Source organism: Cherax quadricarinatus, chromosome 19, assembly GCF_038502225.1.
Source record: "Cherax quadricarinatus isolate ZL_2023a chromosome 19, ASM3850222v1, whole genome shotgun sequence".
Taxonomy (NCBI): Eukaryota; Metazoa; Arthropoda; class Malacostraca; order Decapoda; family Parastacidae; genus Cherax; species Cherax quadricarinatus.
The window spans coordinates 38,262,290-38,284,365 of record NC_091310.1 but is presented as its reverse complement, the minus strand read 5'-3'; the positions used below and the strand labels follow the sequence as shown (position 1 = coordinate 38,284,365).

General features: G+C 43.4%; 1 protein-coding gene across 1 annotated transcript; it reads right to left on the bottom strand.

Annotated features, from left to right (window-relative positions):
• Window positions 1-5,231: 5,231 nt before the first annotated feature.
• LOC128688167 (uncharacterized) lies at window positions 5,232-11,118 on the bottom strand. The gene is made up of 5 exons (XM_053775875.2): window positions 11,068-11,118; window positions 8,360-8,453; window positions 7,789-8,070; window positions 7,171-7,370; window positions 5,232-5,595 (listed from the first exon to the last, which is right to left on the bottom strand). The coding sequence occupies exons 2-5, from the start codon at window positions 8,450-8,452 to the stop codon at window positions 5,382-5,384; spliced, it is 789 nt and encodes a 262-aa protein (XP_053631850.2). The 5' UTR covers window position 8,453; window positions 11,068-11,118; the 3' UTR covers window positions 5,232-5,381.
• Window positions 11,119-22,076: the final 10,958 nt, after the last annotated feature.

Genomic DNA, 22,076 nt, shown 5'->3' with positions numbered 1-22,076 from the left:
GGTAGTACCTCCCTGGGTGGTTGCAGTCTACCGTCCTACTACCACAGGACTTCAGTACCTCCCTGGGTGGCTGCTGTCTACCATCCTGCTACCACAGGACGGTAGTACCTCCCTGGATGGTTGCTGTCTACCATCCTGCTACCAAAGGACGGCAGTACCTCCCTGAGTGGTTGCTGTCTACAATCCTGCTACCACAGGACGGAACTACCTCCCTGGGTGGTTGCTGTCTACCGTCCTGCTACCACAGGACGGTAGTACCTCCCTGGGTGGTTCCTCTCTACCATCCTTCTCCCACAGGACGGTAGTACCTCCCTGGGCGGTTGTTGTCTACCAACCTGCTACCACAGGACGGTAGTACCTCCCTGGGTGGTTGTTGTCTACCATCCTGCTACCACAGGACGGTGCTGGGTGGTTGTTGTCTACCATCCTGCTACCACAGGACGGTAGTACCTCCCTGCTGTCTACCATCCTGCTACCACAGGACGGTAGTACCTCCCTGCTGTCTACCATCCTACTGCCACAGGACGGTAGTACCTCCCTGGACGGCTGCTGTCTACCATCCTGCTACCACAGGACGGTAGTACCTCCCTGGGTGGTTGCTGTCTACCATCCCTGGGCGGCTGCTGTCTACCATCCTGCTACCACAGGACGGTAGTACCTCCCTGGGTGGTTGCTGTCTACCATCCTGCTACCACAGGACGGTAGTACCTCCCTGGGCGGCTGCTGTCTACCATCCTGCTACCACAGGACGGTAGTACCTCCCTGGGCGGCTGTTGTCTACCATCCTGCTACCACAGGACGGTAGTACCTCCCTGGGTGGTTGTTGTCTACCATCCTGCTACCACAGGACGGTAGTACCTCCCTGGGCGGCTGTTGTCTACCATCCTGCTACCACAGGACGGTAGTACCTCCCTGGGCGGCTGTTGTCTACCATCCTGCTACCACAGGACGGTAGTACCTCCCTGGGCTGCTGCTGTCTACCATCCTGCTACCTGGCATTATTATATATATTACTGATTACTAATATTATCTCTATTTTTATTGTTTTCTTATGGGAAGCGCTAAACCTGCATGGGCCGTGCATCATCCTGAAATCAGGTGACCCAGCACAGGGTCGTGCTATGGTGTTGAGGTGCTCTTGATTATAGGAAGTGGAGCTGGTCTCCCTCTTCCTCTGATCAACCCTGATTGCTTCCCCTGCTGGTTTAGCACTTCCCCAGAATACTAATGATGATAATAATAATGGTGGTGGTGAAGAAGGAGGAGGAGGAAGAGGAGGGAAAATCTTCCCTTGCCAATAGTGTGTGTGTGTATTCACCTGTTTGTGGTTGCATGGGTCGAGCCACACCTCTTGACCCCGCTTCTTTACTGGTCGCTACTAGGCCCACTCTTTTTCCCTGCTCCATGAGCTTTATCATACCTCTTCTTAAAGCTATGTATGTATTACGGCCCAGGTAATTACGGCCTGTTATGCTGGGTGTAAAAGGAACTTGGAGCGAAATAAACACAACTAAAATCTTTGAATTGTATTTTCCTTCACCAAGTGTAAACAAATGTACACTATGTACACTATGTACAGCAAATAGGTATTAGTGCACGCCACGGTAGTCAAGGCAAAACAGCAGCCAAGAGACAAGAGACAACTGTGATTCAACCAGCAGCATAATGTAAATGACAAGGGTGAAAACGAGAGTGGTAACCACGTCACCTTCACAGTTACCAGATCCACATTATGATTGGCTCAACCTAGGTACTGATCTGACGATCCCCAGTGGATCGTCAGACCCTTAGTGCCTGGTTTGCTGGTTGGGGAGATAGCCTATGTACGAATATGGACATACTCTTTGCATGCCATAGTATGGTACTTGCCTCCATTACATCACTGTGAAGGCTTACTCAGCCCTGTAACAACTTCAGTAAGTATTACCAAGGCTGGCTCCTCCTCAGGAAAATTAATGAATAGAAAAAGAATAATAGTCAAATATAAACACTTTATTGTTTAGAAATGAAAATATAAAACAATTAAATATTAATTTTTGTTCTACCTGAAAGAGAAATGAAAAATGAAATATAGAAATAATATCTGAATTCAACGCTAATATGTACAGTTAGACTGTGGTGTCTGATGTTGTTAACACCGCGTGTTGTAGAAATGGTAGCCGTTGCTGATGATGGAGGGGTCACAGATGTTGAGTGACAACCCAACGACTAGTTCTTCACAAAGTCTCTAGCCTTGAATAGTCCGTCAAGATGATAGGAACGCAGGTCTTTCACCACTGCAAAGATGAGAGGTAGTTACCTGGGGTTGACTACACTTAGGTATGCAGATAAAATGGTGACGTCCCAGAACTTGGATAAAGTTCGTCTCCTTCAACACTGTTTCTTTGGTTGCTAGATGACCTGAGCTGACATTCCAAGCTAGAAAGAGACAAAGGTTACCCACTGCCTAAGAAATCACTCTCCATGATAAGTAAGGTATTTAAAAAACATGGAGATTATCTAAAAGCACATGGAAATCAAGGCAGAATGAATTACGTCTTCAAATTGGATAAAACTGAAGCTTTTAACCAATATATTTATTAAAAAACAGGAGCAGAGGCTTTTACTTACAGTCAGAGTCAAGTGATTACCATTTGGTCGGAGCCCCACACGTCACCTTTCCGGGTGGAAAAAGGAAGGGGGGGATAGCGGGAGATAGACTGACCCTACCTTAACAAGCAGACAGGCAACCAAACTATCGTCACCATATACTCGCTTGCTACTCCTGTCTGTTGAACTTTTCCCTCACAATCACTCTCCAGATTGTTCCACTTCCTGACAACTCTGTGACTAAAGAAATACTTCCTAACATCCCTGTGACTCATCTGAGCTTTCAACTTCTAGTTGCGTCCCTATCCACATTGTCAGTTCCTCTCGGTATTATATATGTCGTTATCATGTCCTTCTCTATCCCTCCTGTCCTTTAGTGTCATCAGGTTGATTTCCCTTAACCTCTCCTGGTAGGACATACCCCTTAGCTCTGGGATTAGTCTTGTTGCAAACCTCTAATTTCTTGATGTGTTTGACCAGGTGTGGGTTCCAAACTGGTGTTTCACCGTGGTTCATACTCCAATATGGGCCTGACGTACACAGTGTTTTGAACGACTCCTTACTTAGATGTCGGAATGCTATTTTTAGGTTTGCCAGGCGCCCATATGCTGCAGCAATTATTTATTTGATGTGCCCCTCAGATGTGCTCGGTATTATACTCACCAGAAGATTAGATTTTGCCACCGAAGTGGCTAGTTTATTGTGCACCCCATATCCATCCTGTGGTTACGCAAAAGGCCTAGGAACTAGGCCCGAAAGGGTTAACAGGTGTATATTTGGATTTATATCTATAGTTCCCTCAGTGTATATACAGAGAGATACACACTTCGTTGTATATAAACAGAGAGAAACACATCCCTAAGTGTATATAAATAGAGATATACATCTCTTGGGATATATACATTGAAAGATATCAAACCTATTATTTTATATACACTGAAATATTAACACCTGTCAGCAAAAACACAGGATTATTATATACACCGAGTTGTGTCTTTCAGTGTAGATACACTGAGTCCTAAGCCTAGTTCCTGTTTCAGGGATTAACGTATTCCTGCAGGTGTAGTCAGTGGACTGTAATTCCAATGAAGTAAGCAATGGCTGACATAGCGAGGCTGACCCAGAGGTGCCCAGTAAGGTTGGGATCTCGGCTGGCGCAGACGTACCCGAATCTGAGGATGACTGAGAGTGGTTGGGCCTGCTTTTGTCCCCCTGCCCTATGCCAAGGATGGCCGGCTCTGCGAGCGTCTACGAGACCGTCTACCGGACCGGTCCAGGGATAACTGGGTTTTTGTCCTCTCCTGGAATGCCGGAAGTCTAACATCACGCGCACACATTCCTTAACTTCACACACACACACATGGAAAGTCAAACCAAAATTACTCTTACCATTATTTTTTTAATAAATCAGAGAAATACATTCCATTAAGGTAATTCGTCATTAATACATTGATGTAAACAGTCTTAAGTAATTAGAGTCTGGAAGTACATGTGTGACCAAGTCCAGAGATTCTACTTTGACTCTACGTGAGCAAATGTTCAGGCATCAAGCTAATGTGAGGCTGGACCACAGTCCTGGAGGCTGGAAAGCAGTGTGAAGGATGGAAAGCAGACTGCCACATGCCTTATGAAGGCTAGAAGGCAGAGTGCCACATACATTATGAAGGATGGAAGGCAGAGTGCCACATACCTTATGAAGGCTGGAAGGCAGAGTGCCCCATACCTTATGAAGGATGGAAGGCACTCTGCGTTCTGATCAGGGCAAGGCTGTATTAAGGAAACGTATCAATCAAGATTATAAAAGATCTTGGGCGAAACTTTGTGGTATCATATTACAGCTACTCAACTCGTTCCCTGGCGCTGGGGTCGTCAACGTTCTCACTGGCGTAAGTTACAACACAAAACATCGTTGATAAACCAAAATAATAACATTGCCAAGGTGAAACGTTGATGAGGTCACTAACGTTGATGAGGTCACTAACGTTGATGAGGTCACTAACGTTGATGAGGTCACTAACGTTGCAACAAACTACCGCTGACTACATCTACCAGAGTTCTACTGGGGCGTCGTGTGAACCTTCTGAAACAGTTTCAGGTTTTCTAATTCCTCGAAGTTCACTCACAGTGTTTACCTCGGCAGTGTTGAACTGATTGATCACATGTTACCAACTGTCTGCAATACTGGGTAAAACACTGTGTATATAAAACACGATGTATGTAAAACTCTCGAGTAAGAAAAAGACAATATATATATACACATTCAAAATATTTATATACTAGGATTTTATATTTCTAAATATCGATGCATTAATGTGTTATCAATACTGAGAAACGGGAATACATCAATGTGTCATCAACACTGACCAATGGGGTAGAAAATCCCACAAGAAGAAAAAAAAAGGAAGAAGAGCTTTCTGTATATTTTGACCTCCGTCTGAGATCCTCTTCTATACATAGAGCAACATTCTACCTCGTTTTTTTTACTATCTCGAGTGCAGTTTTTCTCTCTCGCATTCTCCCAGATAATCCCGTCCTCCCCATCAATGTAAATCCCTTTTTGAGTCCCTCATTTGAGGGACTCAGACGGGGATTTGTGTGTGGATTTAGCGGCCGCGAGGAGCGTGTGGCTAGTGGGAAGACTTCTTGGCCTGGTTCTTCTCAGCGGCCGCGAGGAGCGTGTGGCTAGTGGGAAGACTTCTTGGCCTGGTTCTTCTCAGCGGCCGCGAGGAGCGTGTGGCTAGTGGGAAGACTTCTTGGCCTGGTTCTTCTCAGCGGCCGCGAGGAGCGTGTGGCTAGTGGGAAGACTTCTTGGCCTGGTTCTTCTCAGCGGATGAAAACACTAACATCAACTGCTTGGCTGAGACAGGACAGGTCTTGTACACAGAGGCGCAGCTCTGGCTGGGGTTGGTCGACCTTCTTCCCAGCCACACAGCCTGCTCGTATGTTGCCTTCCAGCTCCTGAGCCTAGCGCCGGCCTGGGTGTTAGCCAGGGCTTCGGGCGTGTCGCTGGAAAAAAAAGGGGGAAAGCAACACCGGTAATTAGGTACAAACCACAACAGGTAATCGAAATTACAAAAAAAAAAAATATAACATGAGAATACATTGAAAAGCTACGTAAAACAGGAGATGAGCTGTATGACTCTCGTGAATCAGCCAAAACAATGAATATACAGACAACTTAACTCACTAGGAGAGAGAAAGTAAACTAGAATTATTTCAAAGTCAACAAATTAACAACAGAATCATGAGTCCAGGTTTAAGCTGTTTAATACGTAAACTCCTCAAAATATCCCAAAAATCTTATTTACACAGGCACCAGCTATCATTGCTTAAAGACGCTTAAAGAAGAAAAGTCGAATTAACGTGGGAAGAGCTGGATTAAGATTCTGTAGGCCCCTGGGCTACAGGTACTGTGAGGTACCTGGGCCACAGGTACTGTGAGGGTCCCTGGGCTACAGGTACTGTGAGGTACCTGGGCCACAGGTACTGTGAGGGCCCCTGGGCTACAGGTACTGTGGTACGTGGGCCACAGGTACTGTGAGGGTCCCTGGGCTACAGGTACTGTGAGGTACCTGGGCCACAGGTACTGTGAGGGCCCCTGGGCTACAGGTACTGTGAGGCCCCTGGACTACAGGTACTATGAGGCTCCTGGACAGCAGGTACTGTGAGGGCCCCTGGGTTACAGGTACCGTGAGGCCCGTACTGTGAGGTCCCTGGGCCACAGGTGCTGTAAGGCCCCTGGACTACAGGTATTGTGAGGGGCTCCCAGTAATATTTTCCAGAGGAAAAAAAATAAAACAAGAGTGAATATTTCATGGTATACGTGATATAATAACATACTCTAATTATAAACTTACGGCAGTAACTGCGGACACTTATAACTTAGTCTCTGGAGGCCCTCCAGCTGGCGGAGGCCCTTGGGCTGCAGCCCATGCCCTACTGTGGCCCTTAATATGCGAAACTTTCAAAAAAGCTTTCCTTTTTTTTTTTACGATGCTTAATCTTTAGGCTGAGAGTTGTCATTCTCTAACAGCTTATTTCAAAGCTTAGGTTTATCACATGGGTGACTCCAGCCCCCGGGATGCGACCACAGCAGTCGACCAGCACCCAAGTACCTATTTACTGCTAGGTTAACAGGGACAATAAGTCTTCACTCACCCTAGGATCGAACCCAGGTCTTCTGAGTTGTGAACAGTAGCTACCACTGATATTTTTAAGTACCCTTGCGAGGATACGTGAAACGTGATGCGCAGACACAGAAACACATGCTAGACTGGTGAATATAGTCAAGAGTCAGTACAGGTTGATGAATAAGACACGTGTGCAACACTTGGGTGACACATGTGCAACACTTCTGTGACACGTGTGCAACACTTGGGTGACACATGTGCAACATATGGGCACAACTGCATCTCTCCACCTCTTCTACTGGGTTCCACTTTAAGTGTCCATCATGCCTCCGATGGGCGAAACGTCTCATTGAAGACACCCAACTGTTGCATGCGTCTTACCCATTTACTTGCTGCCCTTCCACAGCCCTGAGCTAATAATGATAATCAACGTAGAGTTCGACACACTCACTCGAAGACAGCCATGATGACTCGCTCGTCGTGGGTGAGGCTGCTGGCGGGTACACCGGCCAGTTCACACACCAGCCTCAACACACACCCGTCAGCGTCCAGTTTACCCACCACGCCGAAGTATTCCTCTTCTTGACCCTCCTGAAAGGAATCGATAGGGATCCTCTCCTGAGTGCCGGGGACGGGTCCAGCAGCCACAACCTGGAGGTGGTGGGAACACAAGTAACTTTACTTAGACACAGGTACACAAAAGCACAGTTATTATACATAGTAAAATATGTGTAAATTACCTACCCATAAAAGTCAGACAAAGTGACTTATTTGGTGCTGCAACTCTCGATAAGCGACAATAATTGACGTTGAACGGAAGACAATTAAAAAAAAAAAAAAGACTTACAGTTTTGATTTGTGTTTACTGACGTGAACACCAGTAAACAATTCTTTTTGTCTATGCTGGTTAGTTAGTAGAGTTTAAAGCCTGTCGACTACACGAGGGTAATCAAGTCACCTATTCAACACCCGCCAAGAATACTTTAATTCCTATAATAAGGATTAATGTCAACTCTCAGCTATATAAACTCGGTGTATATACTCTGAAAACGTGTATTATGGCACCGACCTGAGTGTCTCTCTTGCCTCTGCCGTGGTAACTGTCGAAGTAGGCTGCGGGGACGATGTAGAAGGCAGGACCACCCCCGTAGTAGCCAGACGGGCTACCGCCCACGTAGTAAGTAGGGGGGCCACCACTAGTGTACAAGGCCGGACCGAAGTTGTGACGGTGGTCGTAGCTAGAGTCCACCAGGTCCCGGATTGAACCCGGACCCTTGAGTCCACTTTCAGAGTTCTCCGAAGATCCCAAGATTCCCTTCTTCAGCTTAGCCAGTCCAATGTACTTCAGAGCCTCGAGGAACACATTGATGATGATGATAATAATAATAATAATAATAATAATAATAATAATAATAATAATAATAATAATAAATTACTATAGCAAAAATAATAAATATATCATCTGAGTACCCTAAAACCATCAGCATATTATCTGAGTGCACTAGTCTATTATCTGAGTGCACTCGAGTGTGTACAAGATGGTATCAGCGTGCACTCTTGTAGTTAACCTTGGATCTAGAGCCCTTCCTACTTCACTCCCTCCCCAGAGTGCGTGCACTCGCGTGCACTCAGGAGCTCACCTTCAGAGCGGCGAAGCTCACAGTGCACTCACTCTCCTGCAACATCAGCAGCGTCAGCGCCGCTGTCAACAACAACATCACTGCAGACCGCATCCTGGTGAGCGAAACATCGCATTAATAAACTTGATGAGTGGAACATAGCATTGATAAAGCTGATTGAAACATAGCATTGATAAAGCTGATTGAAACGTCGCATTGATGAAGTTGGTGGGTGAAGCATCACCTGGATAAACTTGGTGAGCGAAACATCACACTGATAAGGCGGGGGAGGGAAACGATGCATTGTTAAGGCAGGCGAGCGAAACAACACAGATAAAAGCCCTGGATGAGCGAAACATACTCTAATCATTGTTTTCTTGCCCGTGTGCCTTCGTTATTCATTCACCGTTATTCATTACAGCGTTGAATTTACAGCGTTGAATTTACGGCGTTGAATTTACAGCGTTGAATTTACAGCGTTGAATTTACGGCGTTGAATTTACAGCGTTGAATTTACAGCGTTGAATTTACGGCGTTGAATTTACCTGCACCGCCAGCTGTCGCTAGAGTGAACAAAAATCAACGCGGTTCACTATGAACTAACTGAAGGAGCTGATAAGACACATGTGCAACAGTTAGATATCCTTATTCCGAAACGTTTCTCCCACACAGCCGGCTTCTTCAGTCGAACGAGGAGGAGGAGGAGGAGGAGGCGGTAGAATTGTGAAGACTGACCACCTCAAAGCTACGTCTTCGAGGGTGACTGACTGTATTGCTTTTTGCATCTCTAATGCTTCTGCTGCCTCCTTCTGTATTTGACCGAGGAAGTCTGCTGTGTAGAAATACCTGACTGTTTCACATGGGTCTTATCAAATTGTCGGTATTGTTTATCGCTATTGTATTCTGAGTCAACGAGCACTGTGTCGGGCTGAGATCAACCGAACGACTTCACCAAGGCTAGTTAAAACAGAGTAGTTTAGTAGTAACAAGAGCAATTGTTGCGGTAACAAGGATAGTTGCGATAGTAACGAGGGTAGTTGCGGTAGTAACGAGGGTAGTTGCGGTAGTAACGAGGGTAGTTGCGGTAGTAACGAGGGTAGTTGCGGTAGTAACGAGGGTAGTTGCGGTAGTAACGAGGGTAGTTGCTGTAGTAACAGGGATAGTTGTAAAGGTAACATTGCTGTAATAGTAACAATGATAGTTGTAGTAGTAACACTGATAGCTATAGCAGTAACACTGATAGCTGTAGTTATAACACTGATAGTTGTAGTAGTGACACTGATAGCTATAGCAGTAACACTGATAGCTGTAGTTATAACACTGATAGTTGTAGTAGTGACACTGATAGTCGCAGCAGTAACAACAGCTAAACAAAACATACCATCTTCTAGATGCAGTCTTCCATTCGTCAGAGAAACTGAGGTAACTTCTTGAAGCAGCGGCGGCAGCAGTGTGTTAGAGAGAGCTGAATGAAAGACCAAACAGCCTTCCCTTGTACTCTCCTAATGACATCTATCTAGAAGTAATTAGACGTGGCTAAACTATACTTTGTTACACTGAAACAACTTTATTACGTTTCTAAGTCCTATGAACAGTTTATGCAAATAACTCCACTGCCAGTTTCTCATTAGAACTGCGATTCACAGCGTCAAATAGATGAGGAATACTTAAATCCCTGAAGCAAGGATTGTGATGAGAGTATGTGTAATGAAAGATGTACACCTCGGTATATACAAAGATATATACACCTTTCGGTGTATATCCAACGATATACACCTTTCACTGTACGTAGAGTGAGATATACTATACATTGGTGTGTATCAGCCACAGGGGAAGAAGTTTGGTTGACATACATCTGTTATCGGTCACTACCTCACTAACTGCTCTATATAGAAGGGAGATATATATAGGTATCTCTGTGTCTGTTATTCAACTGAGAAGTTTACAGTTCATTAAAGTGGCAAACTAACAAAATTACTTTTTCTACAAAATCAAGATCAACTTGTATCATACACGTCTTATCATAACAATGCGAGTGTCTGGGGCAAGTGTTAACATTTAACAACGATGAGCTAACAACAATGAGAGACAACTGAGAAGTTTACAGTTCATTAAAGTGGCAAACTAACAAAATTACTTTTTCTACAAAATCAAGATCAACTTGTATCATACACGTCTTATCATAACAATGCGAGTGTCTGGGGCAAGTGTTAACATTTAACAACGATGAGCTAACAACAATGAGAGAAACAGAGAGCATCAGTAACGAGAGAAAGAGAGAGAGAGAGAGAGAGAGAGAGAGAGAGCATGTTCGTACAGCACAATGATGTCAACGAGATAAAGTCAGTTGATCAAGTGAAAATGCTGGCCCACAGATGTAGTAACAGCTGATGTAGGTAACAGCTGATGTAGGTAACAGCTGATGTAGGTAACAGCTGATGTAGGTAACAGCTGATGTAGGTAACAGCTGATGTAGGTAACAGCTCTTAGCTTGTCAATAAAGTTAGGAATCATTAACCTAACCTTGTCAAACCTTGTGTAAAAAAAAGAGCACCCTAGAGAATGTCTTCACCAGGACAATGAGAAAGGAAAAGAACAGTCATTCCGTTTCAGATGGCCATTACGACATAATGTTTTCAGAATCGATGTTTAATATCAGTTCCCACTCACTCCCCGTCATCCCGATCGGCATTATAAAAAATAGAGGAAAATACAGCCGCTTCACTTACGTTGAAAGGAGAAGGTTTGGAACGAGGCGAAGAGTCAAGCCGAACTGTGGGTTAAGGGTGGCTGGAGCTGCCTTTATATAGCCATGCAAGGATGGTCCATCTTGACCCATGCACACTGACGCCTGTACGCACATTTTTACCCTAAATTCTTTCCTGTTGTCCCTTCCTCTCCGAGGCCTTTCACCAGCGGTTCCTCGTGCAGGTAATAATACCGAGTGCTTCCTGGGAGAGTCGGGTGTTCTCCTGGGGTACACATGCACTAATAAACAGAGAGAATGAGCCTTTATAAGAAGAACATAAGAACATAAGAACGAAGGAACACTGCAGAAGGCCTACTGGCCCATGCGAGGCAGGTCCAAGTCTCCTACCGGCTTAAGCCAATGCACCCAACCTAGTCAGGTCAGGTCACATTGACTTAAGGAAGGAACACGGCAACCGACCTGGTAGCACAAGCTATCAGGTCTAACTCACACCCACCCACATCTACTCATGTATTTATCCAACCTATTTTTAAAGCTACACAACGTTCTGGCCTCTATAACGGTACTTGGGAGTTTGTTCCACTCATCCACAACTCTATTACCAAACCAGTACTTTCCTATATCCTTCCTGAATCTGAATTTTTCCAACTTAAAACCATTGCTGCGAGTCCTGTCTAGGCTAGATATTTTCAGCACACTATTTACATCCCCTTTATTTATTCCTATCTTCCATTTATACACCTCAATCATATCCCCCCTAATTCTACGTCTTTCTAGAGAGTGCAGATTCAGGGCCCTTAGTCTATCCTCATAGGGAAGGTTTCTGATACATGGGATCAACTTTGTCATCCTCCTTTGTACATTTTCCAGAGAATTTATATCCATTCTGTAATAAGGTGACCAAAACTGTGCAGCATAATCTAAATGAGGCCTAACCAAGGATGTATAGAGTTGAAGAACAACCTGAGGACTCCTATTATTTATGCTTCTTGATATGAAGCCAAGGATTCTATTAGCTTTATTGCGAACACTTATGCACTGTTGTCTTGGTTTCAGATTACTGCTAACCAGAACTCCTAAATCTTTTTCGCAATCCGTAATATTAAGATCTACATTATTTACTGGTATTACTACTGGTACTAGTACTGGTATTAGTACTGGTACTAGTACTGGTATTAGTACTGGTATTAGTACTGGTACTAGTACTGGTACTAGTACTGGTATTAGTACTGGCATTAGTACTGGTACTAGTACTGGTACTAGTACTGGTATTAGTACTGGTACTAGTACTGGTATTAGTACTGGTACTAGTACTGGTATTAGTACTGGTACTAGTACTGGTATTAGTACTGGTACTAGTACTGGTATTAGTACTGGTACTAGTACAGGTATCAAAACTGATATTAGAACTGGTATTAGTACTGGTATAGAACTGGTATTAGTACTTGTATTAGAACTGGTAGTAGTACTGGCATTAGTATTGGTATTAGTACTGGTATAGAACTGGTATTAGCACTTGTATTAGAACTGGTAGTAGTACTGGTATTAATACTGGTTTTAGGTGCTGATTTTAGACCTGGTTTTAGTACTGGTATTGAACTGGTATTAATACTGGTATTAGAAATGATATGAGTACCGACATTAGTGCTTCTATTAATTAATATTGGTATTAGTACTAGTATTACAACTGGAATTAGTACTGGTATTAGTGCTTGTATTAATACTGGTATTAGTGCTTGTATTAATACTGGTATTAGTGTTTGTATTAATACTGGTATTAGTGCTTGTATTAATACTGGTATTAGTGCTTGTATTATTACTAGTATTAGTGCTTGTATTAATACTGGTATTAGTGCTTGTATTAATACTGGTATTAGTGCTTGTATTATTACTGGTATTAGTGCTTGTATTAATACTGGTATTAGTGTTTGTATTAATACTGGTATTAGTGCTTGTATTAATATTGGTATTAGTGCTTGTATTAATACTGGTATTAGTGCTTGTATTAATACTGGTATTAGTGCTTGTATTAACACTGGTATTAGTGCTTGTATTAATACTGGTATTAGTGCTTGTATTAGTACTGGTATTAGTGCTTATATTAATGCTGGTATTAGTGCTTGTATTAGTACTGGTATTAGTGCTTGTATTAGTACTGGTATTAGTGCTTGTATTAGTACCGGCATGATTACTGATTTTAGGAAAAGTATTAGTATTGGTATGAGTACTGGTATTAGAAATGGTATTAGTACTGGTATTAATGCTAGTAATAGTACTGGTATTAATGTCAGTATTAGTACTAAGAGCACTAGTTATATATTTTAGAATAGTTATTAAACAACTATGTTAAGAAGAACATTACAATAACAGCAAGTGAACACTAGCACTAACAACCAGAAAAACTGTTATCACAATACTGTTCTGAACACAGTAACACTGTGTGGCTAGGTTAGTTAGGTTAGGTTAGGTTACGCTAGGTTAGGATAGGTTAGGCTAGGTTAGGTTAGGTCACGTTAGGTCAGGTTAGGTTAGGTTAGGTCAGGTTAGGTTAGTTTAGGTTAGGTTAGGTTAGGTGTGGTTAGGTTAGGTTAGGTTAGGTTAGGTTAGGTTAGGTTACGCTAGGTTAGGTTACGCTAGGTTAGGTTAGGTTAGGCTAGGTTAGGTTAGGTTAGGTCAGGTTAGGTTAGTTTAGGTTAGGTTAGGTTAGGCTAGGTTAGGTTACGCTAGGTTAGGTTAGGTTAGGCTAGGTTAGGTTAGGTTAGGTCAGGTTACGCTAGGTTAGGTTAGGCTAGGATAGGTTAGGATAAGTTAGGTCAGGTTAGGTCAGGTTAGGTCAGGTTAGGTTAGGTTAGGTTAGGTTAGGTTAGGTTAGGTTAGGTTAGGTTAGGTCAGGTTAGGTCAGGTTAGCTAAGGTCAGGTTAGGTTAGGTTAGGTTAGGTTAGGTTAGGTTACGCTAGGTTACGTTAGGTCAGGTTAGGTCAGGTTAGGTCAGGTTACGTTAGGTTATGTTAGGTCAGGTTAGGTCAGATTAGGTTAGGTTAGGTTAGGTCAGGTTAGGCCAGGCTAGGTCAGGTTAGGTTAGGTTAGATCAGGTTAGGTCAGGTTAGGTTAGGTTAGGTTAGGTTACGTCAGGTTAGGTTAGGTTAGGTTAGGTTAGGTTAGGTTAGGTTAGGTCAGGTTAGGTTAGGTTAGGTTAGGTTAGGTTAGGTTAGCTTAGCTTAGGTAAGGTTAGGTCATGTTACAATAGGTTAGGTTAGGTTACGTTAGGTTAGGTTTGGTTAGGTCAGCATAGGTTAGGTTAGGTGAGGTTAGGTTAGGTTTGGTTAGGTTAGGTCAGGTTATGCTAGGTTAGGTTAGGTTAGGTTAGGTTAAGTTAGGTCAGGTTAGGTTAGGTTAGGTTAGGTTAGGTTAGGTTAGGTCAGGTTAGGTCAGGTTAGGTTAGGTTATGTTAGGCTGGGTCAGGTTAGGTCAGTTTAGGTCAGGTTACAGTCAGGTTAGGTCAGGTTAGGTCAGGTTAAGTTAGGTTAGGTTACGCTAGGTTAGGTTAGGTTAGGTTAGGTTAGGTTAGGTCAGGTCAGGTTAGGTCAGGTTAGGTCAGGTTAGGTCAGGTTACGTTAGGTTAGGTTACTTTAGGTTAGGTTAAGTTAGGTTAGGTTAGGTTAGGTCAGGTTAGGTCAGGTTAGGTCAGGTTAGGTTAGGTTAGGTTAGGTTAGGTAAGGCAAGGTTATGCTAGGTTACGTTAGGCCAGGTTAGGTCAGGTTAGGTCAGGTTAGGTTAGGTTAGGTTAGGTCAGGTTAGGTTAGGTTACTCTAGGTTAGGTTAGGTTAGGTTATGTTAGGTTAGGTTAAGTCAGGTTAGGACAGGTTAGGTCAGGTTAGGTTAGGTTAGATCAGGTTAGGTGAGGTTAGGTTAGGTTAGGTTAGGTTACGTCAGGTTAGGTTAGGTTAGGTTAGGTTACGTTAGGTTACGTTCGGTTACGTTAGGTTAGGTTAGGTTAGATCAGGTTAGGTCAGGTTAAGTTAGGTTAGGTTACGTTACGTTAGGTTAGGTTAGGTTAGGTTAGGTTAGGTTAGGTTAGGTTAGGTTAGGTTAGGTTAGGTTAGGTTAGATCAGGTTAGGTCAGGTTAAGTTAGGTTAGGTTAGGTTAGGTTACTTCAGGTTAGGTTAGGTTAGGTTAGGTTAGGTTAGGTTAGGTTAGGTTAGGTTAGGTCAGGTTAGGTCAGGTTAGGTTAGGTTAGGTTAGGTTAGGTTAGGTTAGGTTAGGTTAGGTCAGGTTAGGTCAGGTTAGGTTAGGTTAGGTTAGGTTAGGTTAGGTTAGGTTAGGTTAGGTTCGGTTAGGTTAGGCTAGGTTAGGTTAGGTTAGATTAGATTAAGTTAGTAGGTTAGGTTAGGTTAGTAGGTTAGGTCAGGTTAGGTCAGGTTAGGTCAGGTTAGGTCAGGTTAGGTTAGGTTACGCTAGGTTAGGTTAGGTTAAGTTAGGCTAGGTTAGATTAGGTTAGTAGGTTAGGTTAGGTTAGATTAGGTTAGGTTACCAGGTTAGGTTAGGTTAGGTTAGGTTAGGTTAGGTTAGGTTAGGTTAGGTTAGGCTAGGCAAGGTTAGGTTAGGTTAGGTTAGGTTAGGTTAGGTTAGGTCAGGTTAGGTCAGGTTAGGTTAGGTTATGTTAGGCTGGGACAGGTTAGGTCAGTTTAGGTCAGGTTAGAGTCAGGTTAGGTCAGGTTAGGTCAGGTTAAGTTAGGTTAGGTTACGCTAGGTTAGGTTAGGTTAGGTTAGGTTAGGTTAGGTCAGGTCAGGTTAGGTCAGGTTAGGTCAGGTTAGGTCAGGTTACGTTAGGTTAGGTTACTTTAGGTTAGGTTAAGTTAGGTTAGGTTAGGTTAGGTCAGGTTATTTCAGGTTAGGTTAGGTTAGGTTAGGTTAGGTTAGGTAAGGCAAGGTTATGCTAGGTTACGTTAGGCCAGGTTAGGTCAGGTTAGGTCAGGTTAGGTTAGGTTAGGTTAGGTCAGGTTAGGTTAGGTTACGCTAGGTTAGGTTAGGTTATTTTATGTTAGGTTAGGTTAAGTCAGGTTAGGACAGGTTAGGTCAGGTTAGGTTAGGTTAGATCAGGTTAGGTGAGGTTAGGTTAGGTTAGGTTAGGTTAGGTTACGTCAGGTTAGGTTAGGTTAGGTTAGGTTAGGTTACGTTAGGTTACGTTCGGTTACGTTAGGTTAGGTTAGGTTAGATCAGGTTAGGTCAGGTTAAGTTAGGTTAGGTTAGGTTAGGTTACGTTAGGTTACGTTAGGTTACGTTAGGTTAGGTTAGGTTAGATCAGGTTAGGTCAGGTTAAGTTAGGTTAGGTTAGGTTAGGTTACTTCAGGTTAGGTTAGGTTAGGTTAGGTTAGGTTAGGTTAGGTTAGGTCAGGTTAGGTTAGGTTAGGTTAGGTTAGGTTAGGTCAGGTTAGGTCAGGTTAGGTTAGGTTAGGTTAGGTTAGGTCAGGTTATGTTAGGTTAGGTCAAGTTAGGTCAGGTTAGGTCAGGTTAGGTTAGGTTAGGTTAGGTTAGGTTAGGTTAGGTTCCGCTAGGTTAGGCTAGGTTAGGTTAGGTTAGATTAGATTAAGTTAGTAGGTTAGGTTAGGTTAGTAGGTTAGGTCAGGTTAGGTCAGGTTAGGTCAGGTTAGGTTAGGTTACGCTAGGTTAGGTTAGGTTAAGTTAGGCTAGGTTAGATTAGGTTAGTAGGTTAGGTTAGGTTAGTAGGTTAGGTTAGGTTAGATTAGGTTAGGTTACCAGGTTAGGTTAGGTTAGGTTAGGTTAGGTTAGGCTAGGCTAGGTTAGGTTAGGTTAGGTTAGGTTAGGTTAGGTTAGTTTTGGTTAGTTTAGGTTAGTTTAGGTTAGGTTAGGTTAGTTTAGGTTAGGTTAGGTTAGGTTAGGTTAGTTTAGGTTAGGTTAGGTTAGGTTAGGTTAGGCTAGGCTAGGCTAGGCTAGGTTAGGTTAGGTTAGGTTAGGTTAGGTTAGGTTAGGTTAGGTTACGTTAGGTTAGGTTAGGTTAGGTTAGGTTAGGTTAGGTTAGGTTAGTTTAGTTTAGGTTAGGTTAGGTTAGGTTAGGTTAGTTTAAGTTAGGTTAGGTTAGGTTAGGTTAGGTTAGGTTAGTTTAGGTTAGGTTAGGTTAGGTTAGGTTAGGTTAGGTTAGGTTAGGTTAAGTTAGTTTAGGTTAGGTTAGGTTAGGTTAAGTTAGGTTAGGTTAGTTTAGGTTAGGTTAGGTTAGGTTTGGTTAGGTTAGGTTACTTTATGTTAGGTTAGGTTAGGTTAGGTTAGGTTAGGTTAGGTTAGGTTAGGTTAGGTTAGGTTAGGTTAGGTTAATTTAGGTTAGGTTAGGTTAGGTTAGGTTAGGTTAGGTTAGTTTAGTTTAGGTTAGGTTAGGTTAGGTTAGGTTAGGTTAGGTTAGGTTAGCTAAGGTTAGGTTAGGTTAGGTTAGGTTAGGTTAGGTTAGGTTAGGTTAGTTTAGGTTAGGTTAGGTTAGGTTAGGTTAGGTTAGGTTAGGTTAGGTTAGTTTAGGTTAGGTTAGGTTGGGTAGCGAGTACCACATCCAGTTCCGCTGGGTGCGCTACTCTTAAGGATTGTATGGTCCAGTGGATTAAGGTGTCATGAGTTTTCGCCCACCATGAGGCAGTCCAAAGCAGCATGGTTTCGAGTCCTTGGCTAGTCGTCGCAGTGTTGTTATTGATCAATACCACTCGTTCGTGGGCACAATAATATATATATAAAATAGGAGAGGAGAGTTATTAAATGGAGAGTTAGAGGTATTGGGAAGATGGAGGGAATATTTTGAGGAATTGTTAAATGTTGATGAAGATAGGGAAGCTGTGATTTCGTGTATAGGGCAAGGAGGAATAACATCTTGTAGGAGTGAGGAAGAGCCAGTTGTGAGTGTGGGGGAAGTTCGTGAGGCAGTAGGTAAAATGAAAGGGGGTAAGGCAGCCGGGATTGATGGGATAAAGATAGAAATGTTAAAAGCAGGTGGGGATATAGTTTTGGAGTGGTTGGTGCAATTATTTAATAAATGTATGGAAGAGGGTAAGGTACCTAGGGATTGGCAGAGAGCATGCATAGTTCCTTTGTATAAAGGCAAAGGGGATAAAAGAGAGTGCAAAAATTATAGGGGGATAAGTCTGTTGAGTGTACCTGGTAAAGTGTATGGTAGAGTTATAATTGAAAGAATTAAGAGTAAGACGGAGAATAGGATAGCAGATGAACAAGGAGGCTTTAGGAAAGGTAGGGGGTGTGTGGACCAGGTGTTTACAGTGAAACATATAAGTGAACAGTATTTAGATAAGGCTAAAGAGGTCTTTGTGGCATTTATGGATTTGGAAAAGGCGTATGACAGGGTGGATAGGGGGGCAATGTGGCAGATGTTGTAAGTATATGGTGTAGGAGGTAGGTTACTGAAAGCAGTGAAGAGTTTTTACGAGGATAGTGAGGCTCAAGTTAGAGTATGTAGGAAAGAGGGAAATTTTTTCCCAGTAAAAGTAGGCCTTAGACAAGGATGTGTGATGTCACCTTGGTTGTTTAATATATTTATAGATGGGGTTGTAAGAGAAGTAAATGCGAGGGTCTTGGCAAGAGGCGTGGAGTTAAAAGATAAAGAATCACACACAAAGTGGGAGTTGTCACAGCTGCTCTTTGCTGATGACACTGTGCTCTTGGGAGATTCTGAAGAGAAGCTGCAGAGATTGGTGGATGAATTTGGTAGGGTGTGCAAAAGAAGAAAATTAAAGGTGAATACAGGAAAGAGTAAGGTTATGAGGATAACAAAAAGATTAGGTGATGAAAGATTGAATATCAGATTGGAGGGAGAGAGTATGGAGGAGGTGAACGTATTCAGATATTTGGGAGTGGACGTGTCAGCGGATGGGTCTATGAAAGATGAGGTGAATCATAGAATTGATGAGGGAAAAAGAGTGAGTGGTGCACTTAGGAGTCTGTGGAGACAAAGAACTTTGTCCTTGGAGGCAAAGAGGGGAATGTATGAGAGTATAGTTTTACCAACGCTCTTATATGGGTGTGAAGCATGGGTGATGAATGTTGCAGCGAGGAGAAGGCTGGAGGCAGTGGAGATGTCATGTCTGAGGGCAATGTGTGGTGTGAATATAATGCAGAGAATTCGTAGTTTGGAAGTTAGGAGGAGGTGCAGGATTACCAAAACTGTTGTCCAGAGGGCTGAGGAAGGGTTGTTGAGGTGGTTCGGACATGTAGAGAGAATGGAGCGAAACAGAATGACTTCAAGAGTGTATCAGTCTGTAGTGGAAGGAAGGCGGGGTAGGGGTCGGCCTAGGAAGGGTTGGAGGGAGGGGGTAAAGGAGGTTTTGTGTGCGAGGGGCTTGGACTTCCAGCAGGCACCACGCATCTAGAAACCCATCAGTTACACAACCCAGGGCAACATGGGTTTAGAACAGGTCGCTCCTGTCTGTCTCAACTATTGGACCACTACGACAAGGTCCTAAATGCACTAGAAGACAAAAAGAATGCAGATGTAATATATACAGACTTTGCAAAAGCCTTCGACAAGTGTGACCATGGCGTAATAGCGCACAAAATGCGTGCTAAAGGAATAACAGGAAAAGTCGGTCGATGGATCTATAATTTCCTCACTAACAGAACACAGAGAGTAGTCGTCAACAGAGTAAAGTCCGAGGCAGCTACGGTGAAAAGCTCTGTTCCACAAGGCACAGTACTCGCTCCCATCTTGTTCCTCATCCTTATATCCGACATAGACAAGGATGTCAGCCACAGCACCGTGTCTTCCTTTGCAGATGACACCCGAATCTGCATGACAGTGTCTTCCATTGCAGACACTGCAAAGCTCCAGGCAGACATCAACCAAATCTTTCAGTGGGCTGCAGAAAACAATATGAAGTTCAACGATGAGAAATTTCAATTACTCAGATATGGTAAACATGAGGAAATTAAATCTTCATCAGAGTACAAAACAAATTCTGGCCACAAAATAGAGCGAAACACCAACGTCAAAGACCTGGGAGTGATCATGTCGGAGGATCTCACCTTCAAGGACCATAACATTGTATCAATCGCATCTGCTAGAAAAATGACAGGATGGATAATGAGAACCTTCAAAACTAGGGAGGCCAAGCCCATGATGACACTCTTCAGGTCACTTGTTCTATCTAGGCTGGAATATTGCTGCACACTAACAGCACCTTTCAAGGCAGGTGAAATTGCCGACCTAGAAAATGTACAGAGAACTTTCACGGCGCGCATAACGGAGATAAAACACCTCAATTACTGGGAGCGCTTGAGGTTCCTAAACCTGTATTCCCTGGAACGCAGGAGGGAGAGATACATGATTATATACACCTGGAAAATCCTAGAGGGACTAGTACCGAACTTGCACACGAAAATCACTCATTACGAAAGCAAAAGACTTGGCAGACGATGCACCATCCCCCCAATGAAAAGCAGGGGTGTCACTAGCACGTTAAGAGACCATACAATAAGTGTCAGGGGCCCGAGACTGTTCAACTGCCTCCCAGCACACATAAGGGGGATTACCAACAGACCCCTGGCAGTCTTCAAGCTGGCACTGGACAAGCACCTAAAGTCAGTTCCGGATCAGCCGGGCTGTGGCTCGTATGTTGGTTTGCGTGCAGCCAGCAGCAACAGCCTGGTTGATCAGGCTCTGATCCACCAGGAGGCCTGGTCTCAGACCGGGCCGCGGGGGCGTTGACCCCCGGAACTCTCTCCAGGTAAACTCCAGGTAAACTCCAGGCATGCGTGAGCGTGTTTGATAGGAGTGAATGGAGACAAATGGTTTTTAATACTTGACGTGCTGTTGGAGTGTGAGCAAAGTAACATTTATGAAGGGGTTCAGGGAAACCGGCAGGCCGGACTTGAGTCCTGGAGATGGGAAGTACAGTGCCTGCACTCTGAAGGAGGGGTGTTAATGTTGCAGTTTAAAAACTGTAGTGTAAAGCACCCTTCTGGCAAGACAGTGATGGAGTGAATGATGGTGAAAGTTTTTCTTTTTCGGGCCACCCTGCCTTGGTGGGAATCGGCCAGTGTGATAATAAATAATAAAATATATATATCTATATATATATATATATATATATATATATATATAATATATATATATATATATATATATATATATATATATATATATATATTCATGGCAGGTAGACAACGGTCTCACCTCACACACAGCGTCCCTGGTTAGATCCCAGGTAAGGGAGGAATCATTTGGCGTGTTTCCTTGCACCTGTTGTCTCATTCACCTAGCAAGCAAGTAGGTACTTGGGTGTTAGTCGACTGCTCTGGGTTGCATCCTTGGTTGACAAGATTTAAGGATCCAGGTGGAAATAAGACAGTTAGAGTCCTCGATATCGCACTGACTTTCTTGGGTTATCCTTTGTGGCTAACCCTCCGTGGTTAAAAATCCCAACAAAATCTTATCTCTCTCTTATATTATCTTAACAATAAGAATAAAACTAAGTATGCCCGAAATGCCTAGCCATGCTAAGCGTTCTAGTGGTACACTCTGTAATCACAATTTTACTACATGTAAACCAAACAATAACCAAATTACTGTAAACTCAGCATTGTAATCCTTATAGAGAATAAACTTTGAATTGAATTGAATTGAATTGAATTGAATAACTACCACTATCAGGATGGTTTCGAAATACATAGTCCAAAGACTGGCGTAGATAAATCTATGATTCTTCTGTACAAGTCTTGAGGGAGAAGCGTAATTATGTACAGCTAGGGCTTAGGTGCGCTCAGCCTTGGGTCCTGGTGACAAGAGCTGGTGTTCCGGCCTTCAGCGCCTCCCACAGGGCATTTCCTTCGTGTATACCAACAACTGAGCTGTTATGAAAGATGAATACGGTCGTCTGGGAATTCCTTGGTTTGTATGACGGGCTCTGGGGGCTCCCATGCACCCCAAGGTCACAGACTTACACAGACATCAAACTTATATTCCTAGCTCATCCCACGCACCCTACGGACACTTACATCCAAGGACAAACTCTCACTCGCGT

Excerpts from the sequence above, each read along its gene's own strand:
- LOC128688167 (XM_053775875.2), bottom strand. The coding sequence starts at position 8,452 with ATGCGGTCTGCAGTGATGTTGTTGTTGACAGCGGCGCTGACGCTGCTG. Across the intron at positions 7,371-7,788 it reads GAGGCAAGAGAGACACTCAG|GTTGTGGCTGCTGGACCCGT; the intron begins GTCGGTGCCATA and ends CACCACCTCCAG. Across the intron at positions 5,596-7,170 it reads GTCATCATGGCTGTCTTCGA|CGACACGCCCGAAGCCCTGG; the intron begins GTGAGTGTGTCG and ends TTTTTTTTCCAG.